The sequence below is a fragment of the Gracilinanus agilis genome, chromosome 6 (genome assembly GCF_016433145.1).
Source record: "Gracilinanus agilis isolate LMUSP501 chromosome 6, AgileGrace, whole genome shotgun sequence".
Taxonomy (NCBI): Eukaryota; Metazoa; Chordata; class Mammalia; order Didelphimorphia; family Didelphidae; genus Gracilinanus; species Gracilinanus agilis.
Window position 1 is genome coordinate 121,987,796 of NC_058135.1, and position 25,765 is coordinate 122,013,560.

At 34.5% G+C, this 25,765-nt stretch overlaps 1 protein-coding gene across 4 annotated transcripts in view; it reads left to right on the forward strand.

Annotated features, from left to right (window-relative positions):
- LRBA (LPS responsive beige-like anchor protein) overlaps positions 1-25,765 on the forward strand; it is a 686,065-nt gene that overhangs the window by 472,076 nt on the left and 188,224 nt on the right. For all 4 annotated transcript variants that reach the window (XM_044680734.1, XM_044680732.1, XM_044680733.1 and 1 more), the window contains exons 41-43: positions 422-524; positions 2,304-2,419; positions 3,724-3,836. In XM_044680734.1, the coding sequence (XP_044536669.1) occupies positions 422-524; positions 2,304-2,419; positions 3,724-3,836 (332 nt within the window). The remainder of the gene's footprint in view (positions 1-421; positions 525-2,303; positions 2,420-3,723; positions 3,837-25,765) is intronic.

The following is a 25,765-nucleotide window of genomic DNA, read 5'->3' on the forward strand; positions in this document are numbered from 1 at the left end:
AAGTAAAAATGATAACATGATCATTTTCCAGCTGAATTTTTACATGCTTTCATACATTTAGTTTAAAAACTGTAGAAACTTTAATTTCTTTTGCAAAGCTGATTCTATAAATCCAGAGAGATAAACATGACATGCTGACATTCTCTTTATTCAAATAATATAACTAGTTTACTTCAGCTTCATGTTAATGTTAATAAGACAAAAGTTGTTGGAATTCCAGGCAGTGTTTAGAAGAGGAAATGGGTCTGAGAAAAGAGTTTAGAAGCTTGGACTAAGACATGCTTAATTTGCTATAGACTGTGGGAAAATAGAATAAGTTTCAGAGCCTACCAAGTACCTGAATTTATAATTGACAGTTTTTATTAGATCATGAAGTATGATGCAACTGAGAATACATGTTCCATACTCTTTTTGTTTGTAGTTGCTGTCATGTTCAACTTTCCAGACACTGCTACGGTAAAGAAAGTGGTCAATTGTCTACCTCGTGTTGGCATTGGAACTAGTTTTGGGTTGCCTCAAACCAGGTAGTGTTCTGTGATTTAAAACATTTTTATAATCTTTAGTGATGTGATGTTTTATGAAGACAAAATTGTCATGATAGCAATCCTTTTTTTTTTTTTTAAACCTTTAACTTCTGTGTATTGGCTCCTAGGTGGAAGAGTGGTAAGGGTGGGCAATGGGGGTCAAGGGACTTGCCCAGGGTCACACAGCTGGGAAGTGTCTGAGGCCGGATTTGAACCTGGGAACTCCCATCTCTAGGCCTGCTCTCAATCCACTGAGCTACCCAGCTGCCCAATAGCAATCCTTTGATTGCCTTTGGCTGTCATTAAACTTAATTCACTTTTGATATAAAGGAATAATTATAGTCTCATTTTATAAATAAGAAACAAAGACACAAAGATTGAAAGGTCCTTTTAGTCATAAAAATTATAGGAGATATGGGAAAATCACTGTTCCCATTTATTATGTGTTTCTATAATTGTATATTTTAAAAGCATAAGCATGTCCCCCATTAAAATAATACCACATTCAAAGATACAGATTTACAACATAAACTACCTTGGAGTAATTTTTCTTATAGCAAAAGCATTTATCCTTAATAAAATGACTGAATAAAGAATTGCTTTTAAAAGTACTCATAGTATACCTAAATTTTTTCTAGGACACTTAAAAATAACTAATTTATGAAAGTTACAATGTTTAAAGTACATTTGTATAAGTATTTAAATAAAGCTTTGATGGTTTTTAATTTGCTTATAATAGATTTATTTAAAAACCTGTTATTTTGCTACATTTCATTTGAACATTAATCTAGAGTCACCTGTCTCCTCCTTTTCTCATTCTCCTTACAATGTGAAATTATTTCAGTATCAAATCCATGTGTAAAAATGTAATGTAGCTCTCATAGTGTCTTAAGGATAAACTCCTGAGGCCAAGGCCAAAGTTCCTTGGATCAATTCCAATTCTAGGCAATGAGAACTAACTGCTCAAAAGCTTCGATGATAAGCAAAGCCTGGGGCCCAAAGTATGACCTTTTTTTACACTTGCTTAAACACTCCTTCCATGACTACATTTATTTCTGAATAGTGGTGTAATATCTGATTAGGTATTAGAAAACCAGGGCTTTACCTCCAGCCCTGCTCTGTGGCCTCTTCTACTTGGTGGTCTCAAGTTCCCCATCTGGTAAAAAAAGGGATTTGAATTTGGTGATCTCTCAGTACCCTTTTGACTCCAACATACCATGATGAACATTCAGATTGCTTAGTAAACCTTCAATGTTCCCTTTAGCAGTTTCTCTCATCTACTTGGTGCTCTAGAGAAATACAAATTATTATTTTATAATGACCCCTCTGCTTCAAGTATTGGATTATAGTTACTACATATTAATAATAATCTAAAGGGTGCAATTTTTTTTTCTCTAGGAGGCTGACTTAAATTGATAAGGACATAGGAACACATCTGTTACATGGAATTTTAATTTAATAAAATTCATAGTATCAACACCAGTATAACATTGTCAGCATGTATTTTGGAACAGGACATAAAAATGACTTCATTATATAAAACTGAGTATCTTAATGGTATTTTGTGTTTTTTTAGTGACATTTTTCCAGGAGAAATAGAACAAATGCATCTGCCCTCTAATCATTTGTTTAACCTTTCTTTTGTGTTAGTATAACTAGACTAGGACACTTAAAATTTTTTTTCAATATCAGAGTATAAATAAATTGAGCTGTTTTTTATATTAAAGGGAGATGAGTTGGATCTTATTAGGGTGGATTCCATTTTCTTTTTCTTTGCAGGCGCATTTCATTAGCAAACCCACGTCAACTTTTTAAAGCTTCCAGTATGACTCAACGATGGCAGCACCGGGAGATTTCTAATTTTGAATATTTGATGTTTCTTAACACTGTTGCAGGTAATGCAAACCTACACATTGACTCATTTATAACACTAGACTGCCAAGAGTGGCCATGTTTATTTTGAGCAATGATATTTGCCAGGCCATTGTAGCATGGTTATAGTATGTGAAGAAAGAAGGAAAGAAAGATAGGCGGCTAGTACAAACAGATGCCAGGGATATTGAGGAAATCAAACCATCAGATTTGACCACTGTGATTCTCTCAGTTTGATGAAACTTTTCAAGAATGATTTAGCCCTTCAAGGACTTATACTCTACTTGAGATAAAATATTAACACATTTGCTAGAGAGTCTTAGAAGCCTACATAAGAGGAATTGGCACCTGAGCTAAATCCTAATGGGAAATGAGGTTTTTGAAAAATAAGAGATGAAGTGGAGAATGGCATCTGGCTAGTGAGCACAAAAAGACAGGATATAGCATTTTGAATTTCAGAAGAACAATGTGAAATAAATGCGGAAAGGCAGGTCATAGTCATATTGTGGAGGTTCTTCAATTCCCTGCTTTGAATTTGTATATACCCCCCCCCCTAAAAATAACAAGAATTACTGGAAATATTTGACCAGGGAAACACTATGAGATGCCAAAACTCATTTAAGAACTCAAATAGAAGAATATGTGCTTATATTCAGACCATTTGCCTTTTCTTCTTTCTTCTTATTGCCTTAACTTTGGCCATAATCAACTTTTCTAATAGATGACAAGAAGGAAAAATGAAAGATGAAACAGATAAGTTAATTTTCCTCATTAATCACACTGATAAAGTATTTGTTGGTTGAAACATCATGGCTAAAATGTCTGTAGATGCAAAATTATTTGTTACCCCTATCTAATAGAAGTATTTCAGCAGCATCGTCTCTCATGAATGTCATGAGTTCTCCCTATCTGTTACCTATCCCATCTAACTGAATAACAATTCCTAAACCTCATGAATTATAATGATCAGATTCAAAGTTATATACATTAAAATAGACCAAAACCCCATGTTCACAGAGCCCACATACCAGTCATATCTTTGCTCCATGAGACTTTGGCTGATCCATTTGAACTGTATTGACTTCAAATATTGCATTTTAGAGATCTTGCACTAGATGATTTCCAAAATCCTTTTCCTCTTTGGAAGTTTATAATTTTAAATTTGTATTTAAATATGGGAGTTTAAAAAAAGTGAAAGGTGTTACAGTCCTTCAGAATGGGTAATAAGTTATACAGTAGGGGAGGGGGGCTAGTCAGCAATGCTGTAAATTGTTTCTCTATCTATATCTCTGATGCCTTTCTAAAGAGTTTTCCTTTCTTTTACTAGGACGTACCTACAATGACTTGAATCAGTATCCTGTATTCCCTTGGGTATTAACCAACTATGAATCAGAAGAGCTTGACCTAACACTGCCAAGCAACTTCAGGGATTTATCTAAGGTGACTTTTCATTCCTAAGATATGTGTCTTATATCTTAATTAGAGATATATGATAGATTTGGGACAATTTATCACATATCTAAATAGCCATATATCTGTCTATATAAATGTATTCTATGTATATGTGTGTGTGTATATAGCCATAGATATATAAGCTATAAATCTGTACTATGCATGCATATTAAAATATATAGATATAGTTTAGGCATGTCTATACATCTATTGTATATCTAAATTTTAGGTAGAAGTAAGATATATTTGTGTCCATGTCTGTCTAATGCTTAGGCTAATAATTACTTAAAAGATAATATGAGAAAAATCAAAAACAGAGTGAATTTGCCATTTCTTGGCTTTTGGATGTTGAGATTACTATTGGGCCTCAGTTTACTTGTCAGTAAAATAATAATAATGATAATCTGTCCTACTTATTTCCCAGAGTAGATGCTGATCCTAGTGATCAAATGAGAAAGGGTATTTTGAAAAGGCTTTTAAAGTGATGAGCACTGTACAAATTCATATATTACTTTTATTTTAATAGATAAATGTTTTGCAGGCAGAAGCTGCTTTCTGTGTTGAAAGTTACATAGCCAAAATCAAACAATAAATTGGTGGTGTTTGAGTAGCTGAGTGATATAGAAGAAGGGTAAACTTGGAGCCAGGAAAAGCTAAATTTGAATAGCACCTCAAGCACTTTGTTGCAGTGTGAACCTGAGGATGATGACTTGATTTTTAGATCTGTATTAAAATAATAGCACCTGTGTCCCAAGATTGTTGTGAGGATTAGATGAGATGAGAGATATAAAGTATTTGACAAACTTCAAAGAATTATATGAATGTTACCTATTATTAATGAAAACTTGAACTCATTTAATCCTCTAACTTGCCGGTCTGTCATGTAGGACTGAATCTCTCTCTAAGAGTCATTGTTTGGGTATTTTTAAATTTGTGACTTTCTATGTTTTTTTGACTTAATGATGTTAAAATTTGGAAAAAAAATTATGAAGTTGTGTATTCTCCATTCCTTATGTTAAAATCCTGTTTGAACTTCTCTTTGATGAGTCTTCAGGTGTACCTTATCTTTGAGACTGGAATAGCATGAATATCTCCATTACTTCTTCCTTAATAAAGTAATTTATCCATGCCTGCCTCATCTACACAGGCATGTGGTTTATACATATATAATAGCTATTTTGAAGGAATCCTTTCAATGTGATACAACATAGAAACAAATGACACTGGAGACATCTGAAAAAAGCAAAAGTAATGGCTAGATATGTGAACAGTCAATAGCTGATTCATGTATGGTCACACTTGGTGGAGAATTTTACAGCTCAAATGAACATGGATAGGTAGAGAAGTAAAGATGGACCAGAGAAGACTAAAATTGTAGATGGATGAAAAAATACAAATTACCTATTTACTCAGAATCAGAGTTTACCATCTATGTGAAGAACATTGTCAAATGAATATATGCATAGTTTATAAAGAAAGGTGAAGCCTCAGTCAAATAAGACTTTCCTATGATTTACTACTCATCCTTATTGTATAGTATAAAAATATTGGGAAATTTTTTTAAAAACATCTTTTTAAAAATTAAGTCTAAATTCTACCCCAAGCCCTAAAGACTGTGGACTCATTTCATTATATGTACCAGTGTCAAAATGTTGGAATAATTGACAAACCTAAACTTACCAGTTCCGAACAACCACGCTTGTGTTATATCTGATTGTACTTTAATAAACTTCTACTCTGTCAGTGGTTTATTTTGGCATTAATTCATTCTTTTAAAAAACTTTTTCATGGAAGAAACCATTGTTTGATTTCACTTATCATTCTAACTTTCCATTTAAGATAAATATGTATCTTAATAAGTAAGTGCATTCCCTCTTACACATACTTTTAATGAAAGTCCAACTTGCATCTTGTCTTAGAATTGGCTACTGGCTTTTAACTGTGGTTGATCAGACAACACTTCTTTATCTCTTAAGTTTTAAGCACTGTTTCTGATGAATACCAGTCCTTTTCATGTGTTCTTTAACAGATACAACAGAAATCAGTTTAACATCTAGATGTCACTGACTGAAGGAACATTTTTTTTAGATGCTCAGTAACTGTTTATACCTATACCATATGATATGGGTTTGACTTTGAATCTTTTCTCCATCTGGCTTATAAATTCAAATATATTGACTAAAGAATAAAAATACCCTTGTATTAAATTATCTGAATGAAAGGTATCTGAGATGACAATACAAAATGGATCCTAAAGTAATAAAATACAAATTCAGAAAGAGGGATATAAATTCACACAATAAATTACTAATTTGTTTCTTTGTGAGCTTTTTGTTGACAAAGTTTCCTGAAAATAACTTAAGGTTTGTATTACATATGCTGACATGGGATTTTTTCCTGCCCAGATATTAAGAAAGAAATAAAAATGGTTCTAAGAATCACTGAATTTAAAGTCCCATGAAGTAAACCAAACCTTATTTGATATGATGCTGAAGTTCAAATGGCCAGTGGAAATTTTCTGTTTCCAAGTTTCCGTTGGAACAGTGTTTGTATCTAATTAAACAGTGCAGGTATCTTCCTCTTTAAATTTAATACTGTACCCTGATCAACAAAGTTGAAGGTTTAAAAAAAATATAAAATGAACTACTGTGGTATAATTATAACAAGATTTTAATTTTGTTTCCATCATTGCCTTTCCTGCATAGAAAATCCATTTTGATAGTTTATGGGAATATATTTTATTTTTTTAAAAATATTTACATCTGTTAAGAGTTAAGAGTCCTTTTGATATATAAATGAATTTGGTTTTTCTGTTAGTAATATCAGTTTTTAAAGCACTATAACAGATAGGTTAGCCCCACACTTAATTTAAACAGCCTTCAACGACATTGTTTTTTAACATTAGTCAGAAAATGATAAACTGAAGCAACTGAAATGGATTGTGGTTAATATTACTGTCAGTCTGATGAATAATCCTGACATATACCAGCAGCTCACTGCCAGTCAGTAATCCTTCTCAAACCTAAGTGTTTATTATCTACCCAGCTTGATTATGGTTAGATGTGAGCATTACTTATTATTTACCAATATTATTTTCTTTAATTTGCATAATCTACCTGTTTTCATACCAGAATGTGAACCCTTTTCTTGGTTTATTTTTGACCATACTTGATTAATTGGATTTAAGGGCGGGTAAAGCAGCTGTTGTAGCAGAGTATTTACATAAAAAATTATTTGAGAGTATCCAGCTATGAGAGAAATTGAAAAAATCTTCTGATTATCTTTTCATCTTGGGAAACCACCAATCTGAATTTCTTGATTTGTGCATATTTGCTATTTAGGGTACTGTCTATTAATTTCAGTAGGACATTCTCAGCAACCTACTGAATTCTTTACCTTTCTTCATTGCTGTTAACAACATAGTCCAACTCCTTATAATATTTTAAATAATTCTGTACATATATGTATCAATTTACAGTAATGATAGTAATAATAACATTTAATTATATTTATAAGAGCCTGAATAACCTATTTGAATTCAATACATGTAATTCATTAATTTATTGAGAACCTATGATGTACGTGTTTTTCCAAGAGAACTGAGTGGTTATGTGGTATTCCTCAAGATAACCAGTAAGTATTGGATTATGATTTCAAATTTCAATCCATCCTGACTCCATGTTCAGTTGTTCTTTTCACTATATAAGGTTGCTTATGATTTTTTCAAAAGTCAGAAAGAATAATTTTTTTTTAAACTTTACCTTCCATCTTAGAATCAATATTGTATATTGCTTCCAAAGGGTAAGAGCTAGACAAACAGGGTTAAGTGACTTGTACAGAGTCACACAGCTAAGAAGTGTCTGAGGTTGATTTTGAACCCAATTTGAACCTATTTCTAAGCCTTGCTCTCAATCCTCTAAGCCACCTAGCTGCCCCTAACCGAATAATTTATAGAAACTATAAAACAAGAAGTTGGATGCAGACTTTTAGAAATTTTCTGAAATACAAGAGAATTTTTAAACAAAATGTCTAGATTATGGTATGTATTTAGATAGACAACTTATAGATCTTGTCTATCATTATGTACATCAGTGAAAGATAGTACAAACAAAAATAGGCAAGGCCATAAATAAATATGAGAGTAATCTGAATTACTTTCAGAAAACTCCACTGCTCTTTTTTTTACCCCCAGACTTCTGCCAGAAATAAAAGCTCATCATTTTAATTCTAGTAACCTAGGGATATGGTATGGCTCAAACACAGAACACAATGGTCATTGCAAAATTGAAATTTATTATCACTCAGTGGCCATTGATTAAGGTTATCAGTCAGCCAACAAGCATCTTTTAAGTACCTACTATGTGCCAGGCATATGGAAAGCATGCACAGATTGTAATAAACGATCAAAGACTTACAGAAGAAAATGACCTTAGAGATCATCTGGCTTAAGTCCTAATTTATATATGGAGAAGTTTTGTCTGAAAAAGGTTTAGAGATTTGAGCTCATACACTGGCATAGTCAGGATTTAAACAAGTCACCTGAAGAAATTGAAGTACAATATTAAGATGTCAAGAGGAATATATGATTGAAAAATATGATGCTCTGGTTATAGGTAAAAGACAGATGGACAGCCTGAGTGCTACATTATATTACTGTGGTGGCTAGAGAAGTAAAGGAAGACTTTTAGTATTTTGGATCTGTCTCCTGTGGTAAGGACTTAAAACAAGATTAGCACAAGATGGACAGCATGATAGATTATGATCTGTGCCACTGTAAAGAATGTCCATATTGATGACTTCATAAGTCCATTTGAGTAAATATTTGTTGTCAGTCTGATTTTAATTAGGAGGTACTACAATTCATTTTACAAATGTTTCTTATACTTTTGAAATAGCAATTTAAATCAGAAATTTCATGAGTTTGAGAAGCATCTAAATTATAAGATGCTTTCTAAAATTTGTTATGAGTGGTCAACACAAAAAGTTAATAAATGGAATTGGTAGATTCTTAAGCAGGTCAAATGACTATATCAGGGAATTAGAACTAATCTCTTCTGGGCTTAAATGGACAAGACATTACTTCTACCTCATGTTATTTTTTAGAGCCTTGTAGAGAATTGGAGTGGAATGAGCTCTTCCCTTCCTCACGACCTAACTACAAAAATTGGTCCATGTATGTTTCTCTCAAATTGACTAAGGGAAGTCAAGACCCTCTATTTAATCAATCTGCAAGCACTTATTAAATACCTCTTATGTGCCAGGCGCTGTACTAAGCTTTGGAGGCAGTATGCTAACCTCTATGTATAATAAAATAGATATGTTGCTTTGCATTCTGTTATTTGTTGAGTTTTTTTTAATGTAACCAGAGCTTTATGGCATTCAGAATCTTTTCCCATGTTTTAGAAAGATTCAACAGGAAGACAGAGCAAGAGACTGATCATTTCAAGTAACTTTTGATGGCCATTACAAAAACCTTTTGCATTAGTATGAAAAATAGTTCAGGACTTGTATTAACATATTCTTGTGTAACCCTTTATAGATCCAAATCCATGATTCTATGATCTTGATGTTAAGATTTTTTACCCATAAATGCCCATGTTAATTCTTGGTTGATTCCACAGAAAAGAGAAAGGAGTGGGTTGTGGGGGACACAGTTTGGAAAGATAGATTATATTTATTGAACATTCACTGGTTTCATGGATTTATAGTAGGTATAAATCATACCAGTGTTATAAATCATTTTAAAAATTAATTTGATCTGAGAAAATTCTGTTTGAGTCCCTAAATTACTGATCTATTTTTATCTATCTATAGCAATAGCTATATATCTGCCTTATCCCTTGAAGGGCCATACCACACCACCTCTGACACATAAACATAGATCTCTATACCACCAAAGAAAATATCTGCCTTTATTCTTAACCTTTAATTGCTTAATCTTTTTCTCTTATTTTGTCATTTTTGATAATCACTTTTGTTATTGGTGTTTCATTGTCTATCATTAGTACCTTTGGTATTATTAACTCTAACGTGTTAAGCAGAAATTTTAAAACATGTTTTCCCGAATGGGAACTTGTTCTTCCACAATTCTTTGCTTTTCAAAAACTGAATTGCTTGCAAGTAATTTCTAATGGGATTTTTATTATTTTTCTTTATCTAGAGCAGAAGTAGTAGTACATTTCAGAGTACATTGATAGGTCTGTAGAATCTGAATGACCTTAATTAGTTCTCTGAATTTGGATATGGTCCACATAGAGATAGATAGGCCTCTCAGCAAATGAACAGATTTTAGTATATCAGCATTCAACCTATTCATTGCTTATCATCTTCATAATTGCTTGGAAAACATTCATTAGTTCTTCACCATTAAAAGACCTTTCAGTGCTTACTCCTGGCCTAGCATTTAGCCTCATGATGACAAGTAATTAAACCATTGTTCAGCCTGTATTTACCAACTTACATGAATTTAGTAAATGCAGATAAAATACAAAGTAAAAGTTATATATCGCCTGCTGTAGTCGGATAACACAGAACCAGAACAATTTTACTGCTAAGTCCAAAATGAGTATTTGAGATGATTTAGCATCTAGAAGGCACAATAAGTAAAATGGAATACCTTTGTTATTCTCCAGATACTAAAATGAAATGGTACAGTGCATACACATTTAAGACCACTTGAGAGAGACAGTGTTTGCAAGAGACTCAAAGCTATTCTGTTATTTGAAAATAAAATTATGCATTTGTTTGCTCTGAAAGCCTCAGTGGCTCTGATGGATTTTTTTTCCTCTGGCAATATTAAATAAAATCCAGAGTATGTGAAGATAAGTGCCAAGCCATTTCAGCTTTATACAGCATATGACAAAATGCCCTAAGAGCCAAGGTTGGATAAAAATGCTGATCAGCCTGTTTGTTATACTTGTCATTTAGATAAAGGAGCCACTACAACAGAACAGAATAGTTGTCTACACCCTAAATAGTTGCTTTGGTTTTTATTTTTTTTAAAGTGAGCCTTCCCATGGTATTTATTTGTATTGCTTCCTTAGGAAAAAGAAAACAAATGTATGTGTGTAATATCTATCTATATGTACATGTATATACACATTTACCTCCTCCTAGACTGGAATCTTTTAGCTTCTCAAGTAGGAGTTGACATTTAAAATGATTAATAGCTTTAGTTGATTATCACTGGCTCCAATATACATGGATTAGAAGGGAAAACAAGCAATGCACTTAAATGATTGTATATTCTCTTTTTAGTGTGATTTCCTTTCTTGCAACCTGAAAATTGCCATTTACCCCTTCTCATCCTTCCTACTCCTATCTTCCTCACCTCCCCAGAGAGTTTCTCCAGGCATTTAATCTAATGATGGCATAGAATTAAAGTGATTTATGCTTATATTTAGCAGTTTCTATGAATATGCAGTTTGCACTTTGTAGTACTTCTAGTCAGTTTTAGGTGGTCTGGAGAGAAGATTCAGGAAATAGATGAAGCTCTTCAAGTTGGTTCTTAATGGAAAGTTGTCTTCCTCAGATTATAGCAAATAGTCTGGCAGGCAGCCCCATCTTATTCATTTGTAATATGTGTTCTCACTACCATCTGAACCATTTTGGGAGTACTGTCATCTAATATCAGTGGTGGGCAAACTTTTTAAAGAGGGGCCAAAGGAAAGGAAATGCTCATCTGTCAGTCTGTTTCTAAGGCAACTCTTTCCAAGTTTCATTGTATGGTACCCTACTCTTTGTATTCGTCAGATTAGGAATAATGTTGCATAGCTGGATAGAACATTTCAGGGGGCCACATCTGGCCGTGGGCTGTAGTTTGCCCATCACTGATCTAATATAGTATAATTTTATCCCAGAATTCTCACTCATCACATTACCCCTTAATCATCCTCTTCTATCCTAGAATGATCCTTGGACCATAGGCTACTGTACTCTTAGAACCATGTTAAAATGTCATTTGGATATGTTTAACAAGATCAATAAAAATATAATACAACATACATAATTTTAATTTGTGGTTTTTTAAATCAATTTGTGGTCTACAGGGATCTTTAGGAGAAGGAGAATCCTTTCCTATATTATCCTTGGAACACAAGAACATGGGATGTTAGAGCAAGAACTAATGGTCAGTTTATGCTGGCCTGAACCATGTTCATATTCCATTTGTCTAAAGTCTCATTAAAAAGATTTTTTTTCTTGGAAGTCTTATTCCTCCATTGCCTCTTAGGGTCCACTATCTCCTGCTATCATCCCCTTTTCCCTACTACCTCTCCTCTCCAGACTTCTTTCACCTGACTCCTGGGCATGTACTCTGCCATTTAGTGAATCTAGCCTCCTGGCCTCTTTACTGCTCCATTATCTAGACACTCATCTCTTGGCTCCCACACTTTTTTCTGGCTTTCCCCCGTGTCCAAAATACTCTTCCTCATCATTTTTGCCTGTCTTTTTCTCAAGGAAACTTTTCCTAAACCTTAATTCTAATGCATTCCCTGTGTCAATTGCTTTCCATTTATTCTCTATTGATAGTGTGCTTTGTATATATTTGTTCTCATGTTACCTCTCCATTACATTGTAAGCTCCTTCAGAATAGAGACCATCTTTTGCCTCCCTTTGTATCCCTAGTACTTAGCACAGCACCCAACACTTAATGTTTATTGACTGATTGCAGACAGTCACTTTTTAATGCATGCCTCAATATTTATTTAAAATCACTGATACTCAAAGTAAGTAAAATATGCTTCCCATCTCTCACTTTCAGACAAAGTTGATGTCATGGTGCAAAGATTTTCAAGAATATACCAGGCTCATAAGTAAAATTATAAAGTAAGTTGAGCCATTTCCTCTCACCTTACTTTTTTTGTTTTTTCAGATTCCATTTTAACTCTCTTTAGCTCTTAATTTTGAACCCCTTTCCTACTTTTTGGTTTTCTCAAATTCTCACTGCCAATCTCACTTACATCTGTCTTGCCTTTTAATGCCCCTTTCTCCAAATTTACTAGTCTTTTCTTCTTTTATCTTCCCCACTCCCCAACCAAATTGTTCTCAATTCTTTTGTGTGGACCTGCTTTTTATTATCTGATGAAAGTAATACATAGCAAAATGTGAATGATTTCAAGTTGACATGAAGAATTAGCATTTTAAAAGTGAGAGACCTCTTAATTCCATTGAATTTTTAATTACTTGAATTTGCATGTGTTCCCTTGGCCAGTTCTAGAATATTGCTACCTAATTTCTTGAAGTGAAGTACCTGGCATCTGTTGAGATAATATATTTTCAGCACTTTCAAACATTGAATCATCCTCCTCAATATTCTACCTTTAAAAGGTTGCTGATTCTTAGCATAATGCCTATATAAAAAGCAATAGTACTGAGAATCACTGACGGCAGAATAAAAGTCCCATTACAGCAATGTGGGACCAAACTCACTATAGAAAAATTCATTTGTAATAATATATTAGTTTTAGATAACTACCTAGATTAAAGTATAGAAAATCAAAAAGGGAAGGAATATGACTTGGAAACTGCTACAAAATATCTGGTTAGGTGATTTTCTTTATTTTCCTTTGGTTTTGATAATATCTTGACTTTAGTGTGTTGCAGTTTAAGATTGTATCTGTGCTTGCTATCATTATTTTTTGGCCAATTCCCATCAAATTTATCTTGCCTTTTCGGTAGTAAACCTCTCTGGAAATAATATCAAATTTGTTCTATTCTCCTACTTATTTACTCTCTACTTACCCTTTGAGCTTTTGTTCTCTTGTTTCGTAAAATGTGGGTGTTCTGTCCCAGGCCATTTGGTCTGCTGTCACTCAGAGCCATTCCCACAAAACAACTAGAAAGACCTCATGATGACTGAGTGCCACTTCATTATGTATCTTCCTTATTCCACTGGCAGAGCCACTCCTTTGATCTATGTTTAACATTCTGCTCAGAACCAATGTTAATCAGGTTGGAGAAGCCCGTTCCTTGTAGGGTAGTTCTTTCTTTTTAGTAGAGTGATCTTACATCACCAATTAGAGCTTGACCATTAATTGGTGTGAGAGGACTCCACATTACTACCTGCCTGCCTCCTTAGTTCCACCTGGCTTTCTGCAATGTAACTTAGGTCTTATCTTTGCCACAGTTTTGGTGAGGTGCTGTTAGACCCTCAGTGACACCCACAAAATAGGAGGTTGAACTCAATTATTCTTTTTTTTTTTTTATCCCTTACCTTCTGTCTTAGAATCAATACTGTGTGTTGGTTCCAAGGCAGAAGAGTGGTAAGGGTAGGCAATGGGGATCAAGTGACTTGCACGGGGTCACACAGCTAGGGAGTATCTGAGGCCAGATTTGAACCCAGGAACTCCCATCTCTAGGCCTGGCTCTCAATCCAATGAGCCACTTAGCTGTCCCTTCTCAATTATTCTTAAGATCTTTTCTCACTCTTGAGTCACAAGATGCCATTTAAAGCCCTTCATAGTCTGCCTCAACCTGTCTTTCTAAACTGATTGATATCTTGGCACTCTTAAGTTTGGTTAAACTTTCTTACTTGGTGTTCCTTGGGCACAAACTGACATTTGCCACTTTTGTGCCTTTGTACAAGCTAGCCCCATGTCTAGAATGCTCTTATTCTTCACTACTGGCTCTAGGTATCCTTAGCTTTCCCTAAGACTCAGCTCAGTGTCACCACCTACAAGAGATTGTCTTTTATGACTTCCAGTGCTTCACATCATCCCTAAATTAATTTTATCTTTATTTGGTAGGTCTGTTGTGTTTACTTGATTACCTCTTGTTTTTCCAAAGGACCATAAGTTCCTTGAACTCAAGAAATTGCTTTGTTGTTGTCTTTGTGTCCTTGGAACTAATAGATCACCTGGCATATGTTTGATACTTGATAGATTCTCATCTAATTTAGTTTGATGTGAAATTAGTAGGCTTATATTGTAATCTTGGCATTGGAATGAGAGCTCCTTTTGCCATAGGACTTTTTGTCTTTGTATGTCCAACACTTACCACAGGGTGAGGCACACAGTAGGTGCTTAATAAATACTTGTGTATAGATTAGTTTTGCCACCAATTGGTTGTATAACCATGAGCAAGTTACTTAACCTCTCTGCAGCTCATATTCTTCATCTTGACAGTGAGGAAAGTAGTGCAGTTGATTTCAAAGTTTCTTTCCACCCTTAAAATTTTCTATTTCAGTTATGATTGTAAATGTTTAACAACTGACTCTCCAGGAAAGAATAACTTTTTTTAGCCCTTATCTTCTATCTTAGAACCAATACTATGTAAGGACTAGGCAGTGAGGGTTAAGTGATTTGTCCAAGGTCACACATCTAAGAAATGTCTGAGATCAGTTTTGAATCCAGGACCTCCTGTCTCCAGGCCTGACTCTCCTCTACTGAGTCTCCTAGGTCCTCCAAAGGAGGAGAGGATTATCATCAGCATCCAAGCCTGCAGAAGTCAAGGAGGATGAGGGTTCTAATGAGCAGTTAGATGATCATTGGAAACTTTAGGGAGAGAGCAATTTGAATTGAAAGATGAAGAAGAAAGCCAGACTACAGAATTTAGAGTACAAGAAGATATGAGGTACAGGAAATGGATGATTATAGAACACTTTCCCAAGTTTAACCTTGAAAAGGAGTAGACACTTTTTTGTATTTTTATCCCCATCACCTAGCATGATTCCTGCTACATATTAGGTGTTTAATCAAAGTTCCCCCCTCACTTTACTAAAGAGATTGAGTCCCTTAGAGCTAAAGTAATTTACTTAGTCTCACAGGTAATAAAATAGGAGACACTGGATTTGAACCCATGTCCTTACATTCTAAATCCAGGTGTTTTTCCCCAGTAAAAGCATACCAAAAAAAAGCCAATAGGGTAATAGATATTAATCTCTTACAGTAAGTATCCTGGTTACTAGGGCTTATTTCCTCATAGTTCTTCTTGCCCTTTTCTGATTCTTATGCAGCTTTCCCCTAGGTATGAGGCCCAAAGCTTTGATTCTCTTTTATTTCTCAAATTCTTCTGAAATCGCCTTTCTTCTCCCAAATTATAGCAAAAAACAAAACAAAAAAAAACAACTCTAACCCCTAAATATTCTTCAGGCCCATCATTCTTCCCTTTTTATCTTATAGTCTCCAGGTAATATTCCACTTGGAACAATAGATGTGCAATTGACTGGTCCATCTAGGCCCTTGTAGAATTCATTAATGTTCCATAGAGTCTTTGGATGTTAAATATAAATTGAAAGGGATAGGGAGAAGGGACACTAATACATATCTAAGGATCCTGAAGGGCACATATTGATTTATTTTTCAAATGTAGTATTATATATATTTTGTTGTATTTTATTTATTTTGTTAAACATTTCCCAATTATATTTTAATTTGATCAGGCTGTACTCAGTAGCCATGGCTAATTGACATATTATTATGTCATATTTTGTCATATTAAGTATTTCCTTGCCTCAAGGAATTGGTTGTGTTAGGTCATTTCTTTATCCATTCCTAGAACAAATTAAGAATTAAGAATGATTTTGACTAGTCAGCCTAGTTCACATAATTCTGTGTTTGAGCAGCATCAGATTTAAAGTAGTTCTGACACTTAATGGCTATGTGACCTTAACAAAAGTCAGAAGTTTCATTTTCATGTCTATAAAATGGGGGTGAGAATATTTGATTGAGATGATACAATGCGATATTGGGGAAGCATTAACCAATTGTAAAACGTTAGGTGTAGTATTTTTTAATGATTTTAATAGAGTGACTTAATAACATGTCTAATCTTCCTAAATAACCTTTTGACTTAGATGTTGGACTTTAATACTTTAAAATCTCTGATTTCATTTAATGTGAATATTCCTTTCTCCAACACATGCCAGTCCTTTTGTCTACGTAGATGGTCTTTAGGAGGTACTACAGCCAAAAAAAATCACGACCCAGTGTGGTACAATGGAAAAAAGCACTAGACTTGGAGGTATAAAGTACCTGGGTTCAAATCTAGGGTATGCTACTTTCAACCTGTTCAACCTAGGGCAAGTCAGATTTCCCTCTCTAAAAAAAGTTCTTAGAGCAGATGGCTTCTCAAATTTCTTTCACTTCTAAATCTCTAATATTGTGACCTTTCGTGGATTTAAACTGTTGATCAATCTGTCTGCATTTAATTGGATTGATCCTCAAAGTACTGAAATGTGGGGTCTCACTGAACCCATATTTAAACATTTATAACTTGGTGCCAGACTTGAGAGAACTTGTTCACCGTAAGTATTAGCTTCAAGAACTCAGAGCCTTCCCTGTGACTTCAGTACTGCTCCTTTGGGCCCTGCTTGACTTAGTTCAATTAGAATAGTGTAGTTAAGTCCTTCCCTGCCCCCTGTGGTTTGCCCCTTAGGTTTTCAAGTGTAGAATCCCCTATCCCATCCTTTATTTAGTTACCCTCAATTAAACTGTATAAACTTTTACCTTGCCTGCTGGTTCCATAGACCCTGGCCTAGGGTGAGCTGGGTGACCATTAGGCCAACTGCCATTCCTGTGTCAGTTAAAACAGTGAACCCTGGTCTCCCTATCCTGGTTGGTCTTGTCTCTCCTTCAACCCAGTGTGTACCCACAAACCATTTAGGTTATATTTCAACATCCCTGGTGCCTCATCTTTACAGTTTTTAGCACAGTGCCTGACACAGGGTAAGTACTAAATAAATAATCTATATGCTTGTCTTCTTTGTCTCTCACAAATATTCTGCTTCCTGTTTGAAGAACTCTAAATTTCTTTTTCTGATCATGATTTCATTTATCTTTTCATCTTTCTCAAAATCGAATTCCTCCTAAATATTTAGTCACTCCTGTTCTGTCTATGGTCTCACCTCCCTTCCCGATCCTGACCCATTGGTCAATCAATTCAACTATATTGTCTTCTACTTTCGAATTCTTTATTTCCTTGTTCTCTCAGTGATCATATCTCTGCTAATCCCAACCTTGGATAACTAACTTCCACCACTCTAGCTCATATGCTCCTAAACAGAATAGGAGGAAATCCCCAAACTATATTTATTGGCTGAGTTTACTACAATAATTATTTTTAAATGAGTCTTCTTTCCATCACAACAGCTCTACTTTACCTTCCTTATTTGACTCTATGTCCTTTTCACAACAGTAGCAATTCCAAACCTTTTCTTCTTTTAAATCTCTCATGGCATCCCTTCCCACCACTGTCTTTGGTAAGGAATTGGTGTTATGCTTTATGAAAAAATCAGAGCCATAACTAAGGGCTCTTTCTTCTCTCTTGTTCTCCATCTCACATCTCTGACATTCTCCAGTATCTTCTCCTTCATTCCAGTCTCTGACAATATGGTAACCCTTATGCTTACCAAGGCCAATCCTTCTACATATACCTATAATCTCATCACTTTATATCTCCTCCACTAAATTGCTCCCACCATTACCCCCACTCTCTCTAACATTCATTTTCTTCCCATTTACTGGTTCCTTCTCTGCTACCTGCAAAAATGTCAACATCTCACTCATCTTTTTAAAAATACTTGATAAAATCTTACTATTTATCCTAGCCTGCCAGTTATTGCCCTATAGTTTTTTCCCCATTTCAGTTAATTCCTTGAAAAACTCCTTGAAGCAGCCATCTAACTATTCTAAATTCTTAAATTCATTCCTGCTTACCACTTTGTTAAATGTGCCTGGGTTGGAAGGAGGTAAATTGAGATCCACAATTATTTTTGGTTGTCTAGTTCTCCCTTAAATTGAATTAATTTTTCTTTAAGTAGTTAGATATATATTTTAACATTGATGTTGTTTCATTTTCTGTGATGTCTTTAATTCTCTGTGTATTTACCTTGTTCATTTTTACAACTATTTTTTCTTCTGGATTGAAATGATTATGATCCCTGCTTTTTTGAGGTATGGTAAACTCTGTTCTAAATCCTCACTGTAACACTTTTGAGTCTATAAGTTTCAAGTTTATTTCTTATAACCAACATATATTCTATTTTCTTCTGTTTTTTGTTCTAGTTTATCCATTCATATTCGTGTGAATCATTAATTGTGTATTTACCATCATCTAGCTTTTCCCTCTCCCCCTGCCACATCATATCTTCTTATGCCTTTCCCTTGCTTTGTCCTCTGCTATCTTCTTTTTTTATGGATTATTTATTTATTTGTTCATTTTCACTTTTTGATATTTTTCTATGTTTACATGATTTATTTTCTTTCCCTCCCCTCTTTTCTCCCCCTCCCAGGCCAACAAGCAATTCCACTGGGTTGTACAAATGTTATCACTTGATACCTATTTCCATATTATTCATTTTTGCTATAGAGTGATTTTTAAAAGCCTAAACCCTAAATCACATACCCATTTATACATGTGATAAGTGATGTCATATGTTCTTCTTTTGCATTTCTACTCCCATAATTCTTTCTCTCAATGTGGATAGCATTCTTTCTCATAAGTCTTTCAGGAGTGTCCTGGTTTGTGGCATTGCTACTAGTAACAAAGTCCATTACATTGGATTTTTCAACAATGTTTTATTTTCTATGAACAATGTTCTTCTGGTTCTGCTCATTTCACTCTGCATCAATTCATTGAGATTCTCCCAGTTCATACAGAAAGCTTCCAGATCACCAATCCTTACAGCACAATAGTATTCCTTCAACATCATATACCATAACTTGTTCAGCCATTCCCCAGTTGAAGGGCACTCCTCTTTTTCCAATTTTTTGCCACCACAAAGTGAGCGGCTATGAATATTTTTGTACAAGTCTTTTTCTTTATTATCTCTTTGGGGTAAAAACTGAGCAGTGGTATTATTGGATCAAAGGGTATGCATTCTTTTAAAGCCTTTTGTGCATAATTTGAAATTGCCTTCCAGAATGGTTAGATTAATTCACAACTCTACCAGCAGTGCATTAGTGCCCCAATTTTGCCACAACCCCACCATTTATTTTTTTCCTTTACTGTCATATTGGCCAGTCTACTAGGTGTGAGGTTGTACCTCAGCATTGTTTTGATTTACATTTCTCTAATTATGAGAGGTTTAGAACATTTTTCATATGCTTATTGATAATTTTGATTTCTTTATCTGAAAACTGCCTATTCATGTGCCTTGACCTTTCATCAATTGGGGAATGGCTTGATTTTTTATACAATTGACTTAGCTCCTTATAAATTTGAGAGGTTAGACCTTTGTCAGAGGTTTTTGTTTTAAAATTTTTTCCCTAATTTGTTACTTCCCTTCTAATTTTGTTTGCATTGGTTTTGCTTGTACAGAAACTTTTTAACTTAATGTAATCAAAATTATTCATTTTACATTTTCTAATGTTCTCTATCTCTTTGTTGGTCTTTAATTCCTTCTTTTCCCATAGATCTGACAGGTATACTATATATTAATTCACTTAATTTGTTTATGATTTCTTTCTTTATATTCAAGTCATTTAACCACTCTGAGTTAATCTTGGTATAGGGTATAAGATGTTGATCTAATTCTATTTTCTCCCATACTGTTTTCCAATTCTCCCAAAAGTTTTTGTCAAATAGTGGGTTCTTATCCCAAAAGCTAGGATCTGTGGGTTTATTGAACACTGTCTTGCTACTGACATTTATCCCAAATCTATTCCATGATTGATCCATCCTTCTGTCTCTAAGCCAGTACCATATAGTTTTGATGATCACTGCTTTATAGTATAGATTGAGATATGGTAAAACTAGGCCTTCATCCTTCACTTTTTTTTTTCATTATTTCCCTTGATATACTTGATCTTTTATTCTTTCAGATGAACTTTTTAATATTTTTTTCTAATTCTATACAAAAGTTTTCTGGTATTTTGATAGGTATAGCACTGAATTAGTAAATTAATTAGGTAGGATTGTAATTTTTATTATATTAGTTTGTCCTATCCATGAGCAATTGATATTTTTCCAATTATTTAAATCTGGTTTTATTTGTGTGAAGAGTGTTTTGTAGTTATATTCATATAATTCCTGAATTTGTCTTGGAAAGTAGATTCCCAGGTATTTTATCTTGTCTAGAATAATTTTAAATTGAGTTTCTCTTTCTAATTCTTGCTGTTGGGTTTTGTTGGAAAATATATAGGAATGCTGATAATTTATGTAGGTTTATTTTGTACCCTGCAACTTTGCTAAAGTTATTTATTGTTTCTACTAATTTTTTAGTTGATTTTCTTTGATTCGCTAGGTCAGTGGTTCCCAAACTTTTTTGGCCTACTGCCCCCTTTCCAGAAAAAATATTACTTGGTATCCCCTGGAAATTAGGAAACTATTTATTGAACTCAGAATAGAATGTAATACAAAAAACGTGTGGCCATCACCACGTCCCTGGATCGCTGCAGCACCCACCAGGGGTCGGTAGCGCCCACTTTGGGAATCATTAGAGGTGAGATAATGCTTTTCATCCATGATACTGTTAATTTGGTTCTCTTTCTTTTTCTTAATTAGATTAACCAATACATTATTTTATTTGTTGTTTTTTCAATATACCAGCTTCTAGTCTTATTTATTTGTTCAATAGTTCTTTTACTTTCAATTTTATTAATTTCTCCTTTGATTTTTAGCATTTCCAATTTGGTCTTCATCTGAGGGTTTTTAATTTGTTCTTTTTCTAGTTTTTTTTTTAATTGCATGCTCAATTCATTAATCTCCTCTTTCTCTTTTTTTATTAATATGAGCACTCATGGATATAAACTTCCCCCCGGGTACTACTTTTTTGCTGTATCCCTAAAATTTTGATATGTTGTTTCCTCATTGTCATTCGCTTTAATGAAATCATTATTTCTATGATTTGTTCTTTAACCAACCAGTTTTAGAGAATCAGATATTTTTATTTCCAATTAATTTTTTATTTGTCTCTTCATGTACCCTTACTATTTATAATTTTATTGCATTATGATCTGAAAATTTGCATTTATTATTTCTGTTTCTATATATTTGTTTGCAATATTTCTATGACCTAGTACATGGTCAATCTTTGCATATGTACCATGTACTGCTGAGAAGAAAGTATATTCCTTTTTATCCCTATTTACTTTTCTCCATATATCTATTAACTCTAATTTTCTCAAGATTTCATTCACATCTCTTACGTCTTTCTTATTTATTCTGATAGGGGAAGGTTGAAATCTCCCACTGGTCTAGTTTTACTTTTTGTTTCCTCCTTAAGCTCCAATAGTTTCTCCTTTAAAAATCTGGGTGCTATACCATTTGGTGCATACATGTTGAGTACTGATATTTCTTCATTGTCTCTACTACTGAAAAAGAAACAAATCTGCAAAAGGAGATATGTGGGTAGAGAAGGACCCAGATGAATTTGTGATGAAAAATCCACCTTCCCGAGGCCAGTGAAGCACAAATCCCCTTGAGACTATATGAAAACACAAGTTTATTTTGCTTATTAACTTTATGGAACTGATAGTTAAGATTCAATATGTCCCTGACTTTACAGAGCTCTATCTCCACCCATTTATTATGCCTCTCTCACGAGAGAGCTCTTCTGATCTTCTACAACCCTTCTTATCAGCTCCTTGAACTTTTCTAACCCCCCAAACCATCTGATTAACTATCTATACTAAGTATCTCACATTGTTAATCAACTAACCTTAATTGTTCATAAAAGGGTTATTGAGAATGAACTCAAAAGTGGACTGAGTCCTTCCCCAAGCCTGTGGTTGGCTTCTTAGGTAAAAAAAAAAAAAAAAAAAAAAAAAAAAACACGAAAGTCCCAGATGTTAAACCCTTGGTTTACTTTAGCTAAATTGCCACAGCCAAATTGTCCATAGCACTGCAGGGAAACCCAGATCTCCTCCTAGGTATCTTCCAAGCCCTAACAATCTTAAGTTTCTCCATGAAACTAATCAGGTTAGAGGAGCTGATGGAGCAGCTGTTTTCCCTTCTGCCTCAGGGACAGGCCTGATGTGTAGTGACAGTTAACTCAATTAATTCCCCCAAACCCTCCTCTGCAGTGCCTTCTCCTTCTGAATCTTTTCCTAGGGTTCATGGCTAAATTCTCCTCTCTTCCTTTTAGAGACAATTTTGCATTTTCCCTTATTCCTTATCCCTTTATTTATACACTACCTTTTATTGGGATGTAATTACCTTCCTTATCTCTTTTAATCAGATCTTTTTTTACTTTGGCTTTGTAAGATATGAAGATTGTGACTTGTGCCTTCTTTTTCTCAGTTGATGCCCAATAAATTCTCCTCTAACCTCTTACCTTTACCTTCTGTGTGTCTACCTATCTCATGCGTGTTTCTTGTAGACAACATATGCTAGGGTTTTGGTTTTTAATCCAATCTGCTATCTGCTTCCATTTTATGGGTGAGTTTATCCCATTCACATTCAAAGTCATGATTACCACCTGTGTATTCCCCATAATTTTGATTTCCTCTTTTAGTTCTGCCATTCTTTCACTATTTCCTTCTACACAAGTGTTTTTCTTTTAATCAGTCCTTGTTTCCCCACCCTTATTTTACTTCCCTTCCGACCCCCTTCCTTTCTTATTCTATCCTTATTTGTTTAAGGTCTATTTATAATTCCCCCCTTCCCTCCCTTTTAATACTACCTGCCCCTCTTCCCTTTATTATTCCATTTCCACTTCCCTGTAGAGTAAGATAGAATTCTGTACCCAAATAGATCTGACACTTCTTCCCTCTCCAAACTGATTCCACTGAGGTAAGGTTTAAGTATTACATATTACCATGCTCTTCCTCTTCTTCTTATAATAGTATTCTCCCCTCTGCCCCCATGCACTTCTTTATGTGGTATAATTTATCCTATTTTTATTCTTCAAGTTTCTTTTGGTACCATCTTCTTTTTTTTTTGATCACCCCAATTTTGTTTTTATATATCTTAAACAACTTGATATCATAACCTCTGCCTATGAATACTTCTTCTATGTACTGTGATAATGAAAACAATTTTTAAGAGTTATAGATATCATTTTTCCATTTAGGAATATAATAAATTTGATCTCACTGAAGCCCTTAAATTTTTTTCCCCTCTTTCTTGTTTACCTTTTTATGATTCTCTTGAATTTTGTATTTGGACATCAGATTTTCCATTTAGTTCTGGTCTTTTCTTTATGAATGCTTGAAAATCTATTTGATTAATTGCCCACACTTTCCTCTGAAGTATATAGTCAGTTTTGATGGATAGGTGATTTTTGGTTGTAGACTTAGTTCTTTTGTAGACTTTCCTGAATATCATATTCCAAGCCTTGAGGTCCTTTAGTGTGGAGGCTGCCAGATCCTGTGTAATCTTGACTGGCTGGGGCTCCTTAATTTTTTGAATTGTCTCTTTCTGATCTTTGCAGTATTTTCTTCTTGGCTTGAAAGTTCTTGAATTTCGCTATAATATTCCTGGGGATTGTCTTTTGGGGATTTAATATAGGGAGTGATCTATGGATTCTTTCAATGTCTGTTTTGCCCTCTTGTTCAAGAATATCAGTGCAGTTTTCTTAGATAATTTCTTATAATATGATGTCAAGGCTTTTATTTTGTTCCAGGCTTTCCAGTATACCAGTAATTCTCAAATTGTCTCTTCTGGATTTGTTTTCTAGGTCCATTGTCTTTTCAATGAGATATTTCATGTTTCCTTCCATTTTTTTTTTCATTCTTTTGATTTTGTTTTATTAATTTTTGCTGTCTTGTGAGATCATTAGCTTCTACTTGCCCAGTTCTAGTCATTAAAACCGGATATTCAGCTATGATCTTTTGAGTTTTCATTTCGGTTTCATTTATCCTGCTTTTCATGGCTTCCAGCAGGTCAATTCTGGCCTCCAATTTGCTTGTTACTTCATTTGATTTCTATGCCTCTTTTTCCATATGGGCAATTTTGTCTTTTAAGCTCTTATTTTTTTTGGAAAGCATGGAACGAGATAAAAGCCTTAACACCATATTATAAGAAATTATACAAGAAAACTGCCCTGATATCCTTTTCTTCCCATTTTTCTTCTATCTTTCTTACTTGGTTCTTGAACTTCTTTTTGAGTTCCTTGAGAGCTTGTGGCCAATTTCCATTTGTTTTTGAAAGTTTGGATGTGTTTGCTTGCTTGTCACTCTCTGCTGTTCTGTATTTTGCTCTTTTTTTCTCCGCAGAATATCCAGGGTGAAGAGTTTTTTGTTTGTTAGTTTTTGTTAGTTTTTTTTTTTTTGCTGTTGCTTATTCCTTTTGCTGCCAGTGGATTGGGGTGCCTGCATGTTGGTGGGTATTGCTTTCTTAAATTCTGTCTCACAGGGCTTTGCCTTGGTAGTATCTTCCTTTTTCAGTCAGAAGCCTGAGTGAGGGCTGGTAGATCTGTAATGTTCTATGTGTAGCATGCTTCAAAGCAGTTTGGCCTGAGGCTATTTTTCCTGTCCCTGATGCCTCAGCTGTGGCCAGATGCCCAAGCTTCGCACTCTGCTGCCCAGGCTCTGTGCTTTTTATCCTCAAGTCTTGCTGCCAAGGCCTTACACTGCCCTCAGTGGTAAGTTTGTAGTGATTTCAGCCCCAAGAATTTAGAGACTTACCCAGCCCTTGCTCTAACTCTGGCATAATAGGTAGTAAAGAGGAGGTGTGAGCAGTTTGTCCTTTGATTAGTGCAGTTTTGCCTCCTTAAAGCTTGGGAATCTCCAAGCACTGCCTACCTTCATTGCTGTATCCAGTGGGAGAGCACCTTTACTCATCCAGTTTTGATTTCTGTCCTTTTGAAACACTTTGTAATGATCAGTTTGAAGGAGATACAGAAGGCTCCTTCTACTACACCTCCATCCTGGTTCCCCCTCCCTCTGCTATCTTCTTTAAGGGAAAAAATTAAAATATGGTATAAGATGGAGAATATGATCAACACTAATTATCTGTAATTGAAGTGACCTCCTCCCATTCCATTGCCTTTACTCTCCATTTCACCTAAATCCCAATCCATGATTCTCATATATTCT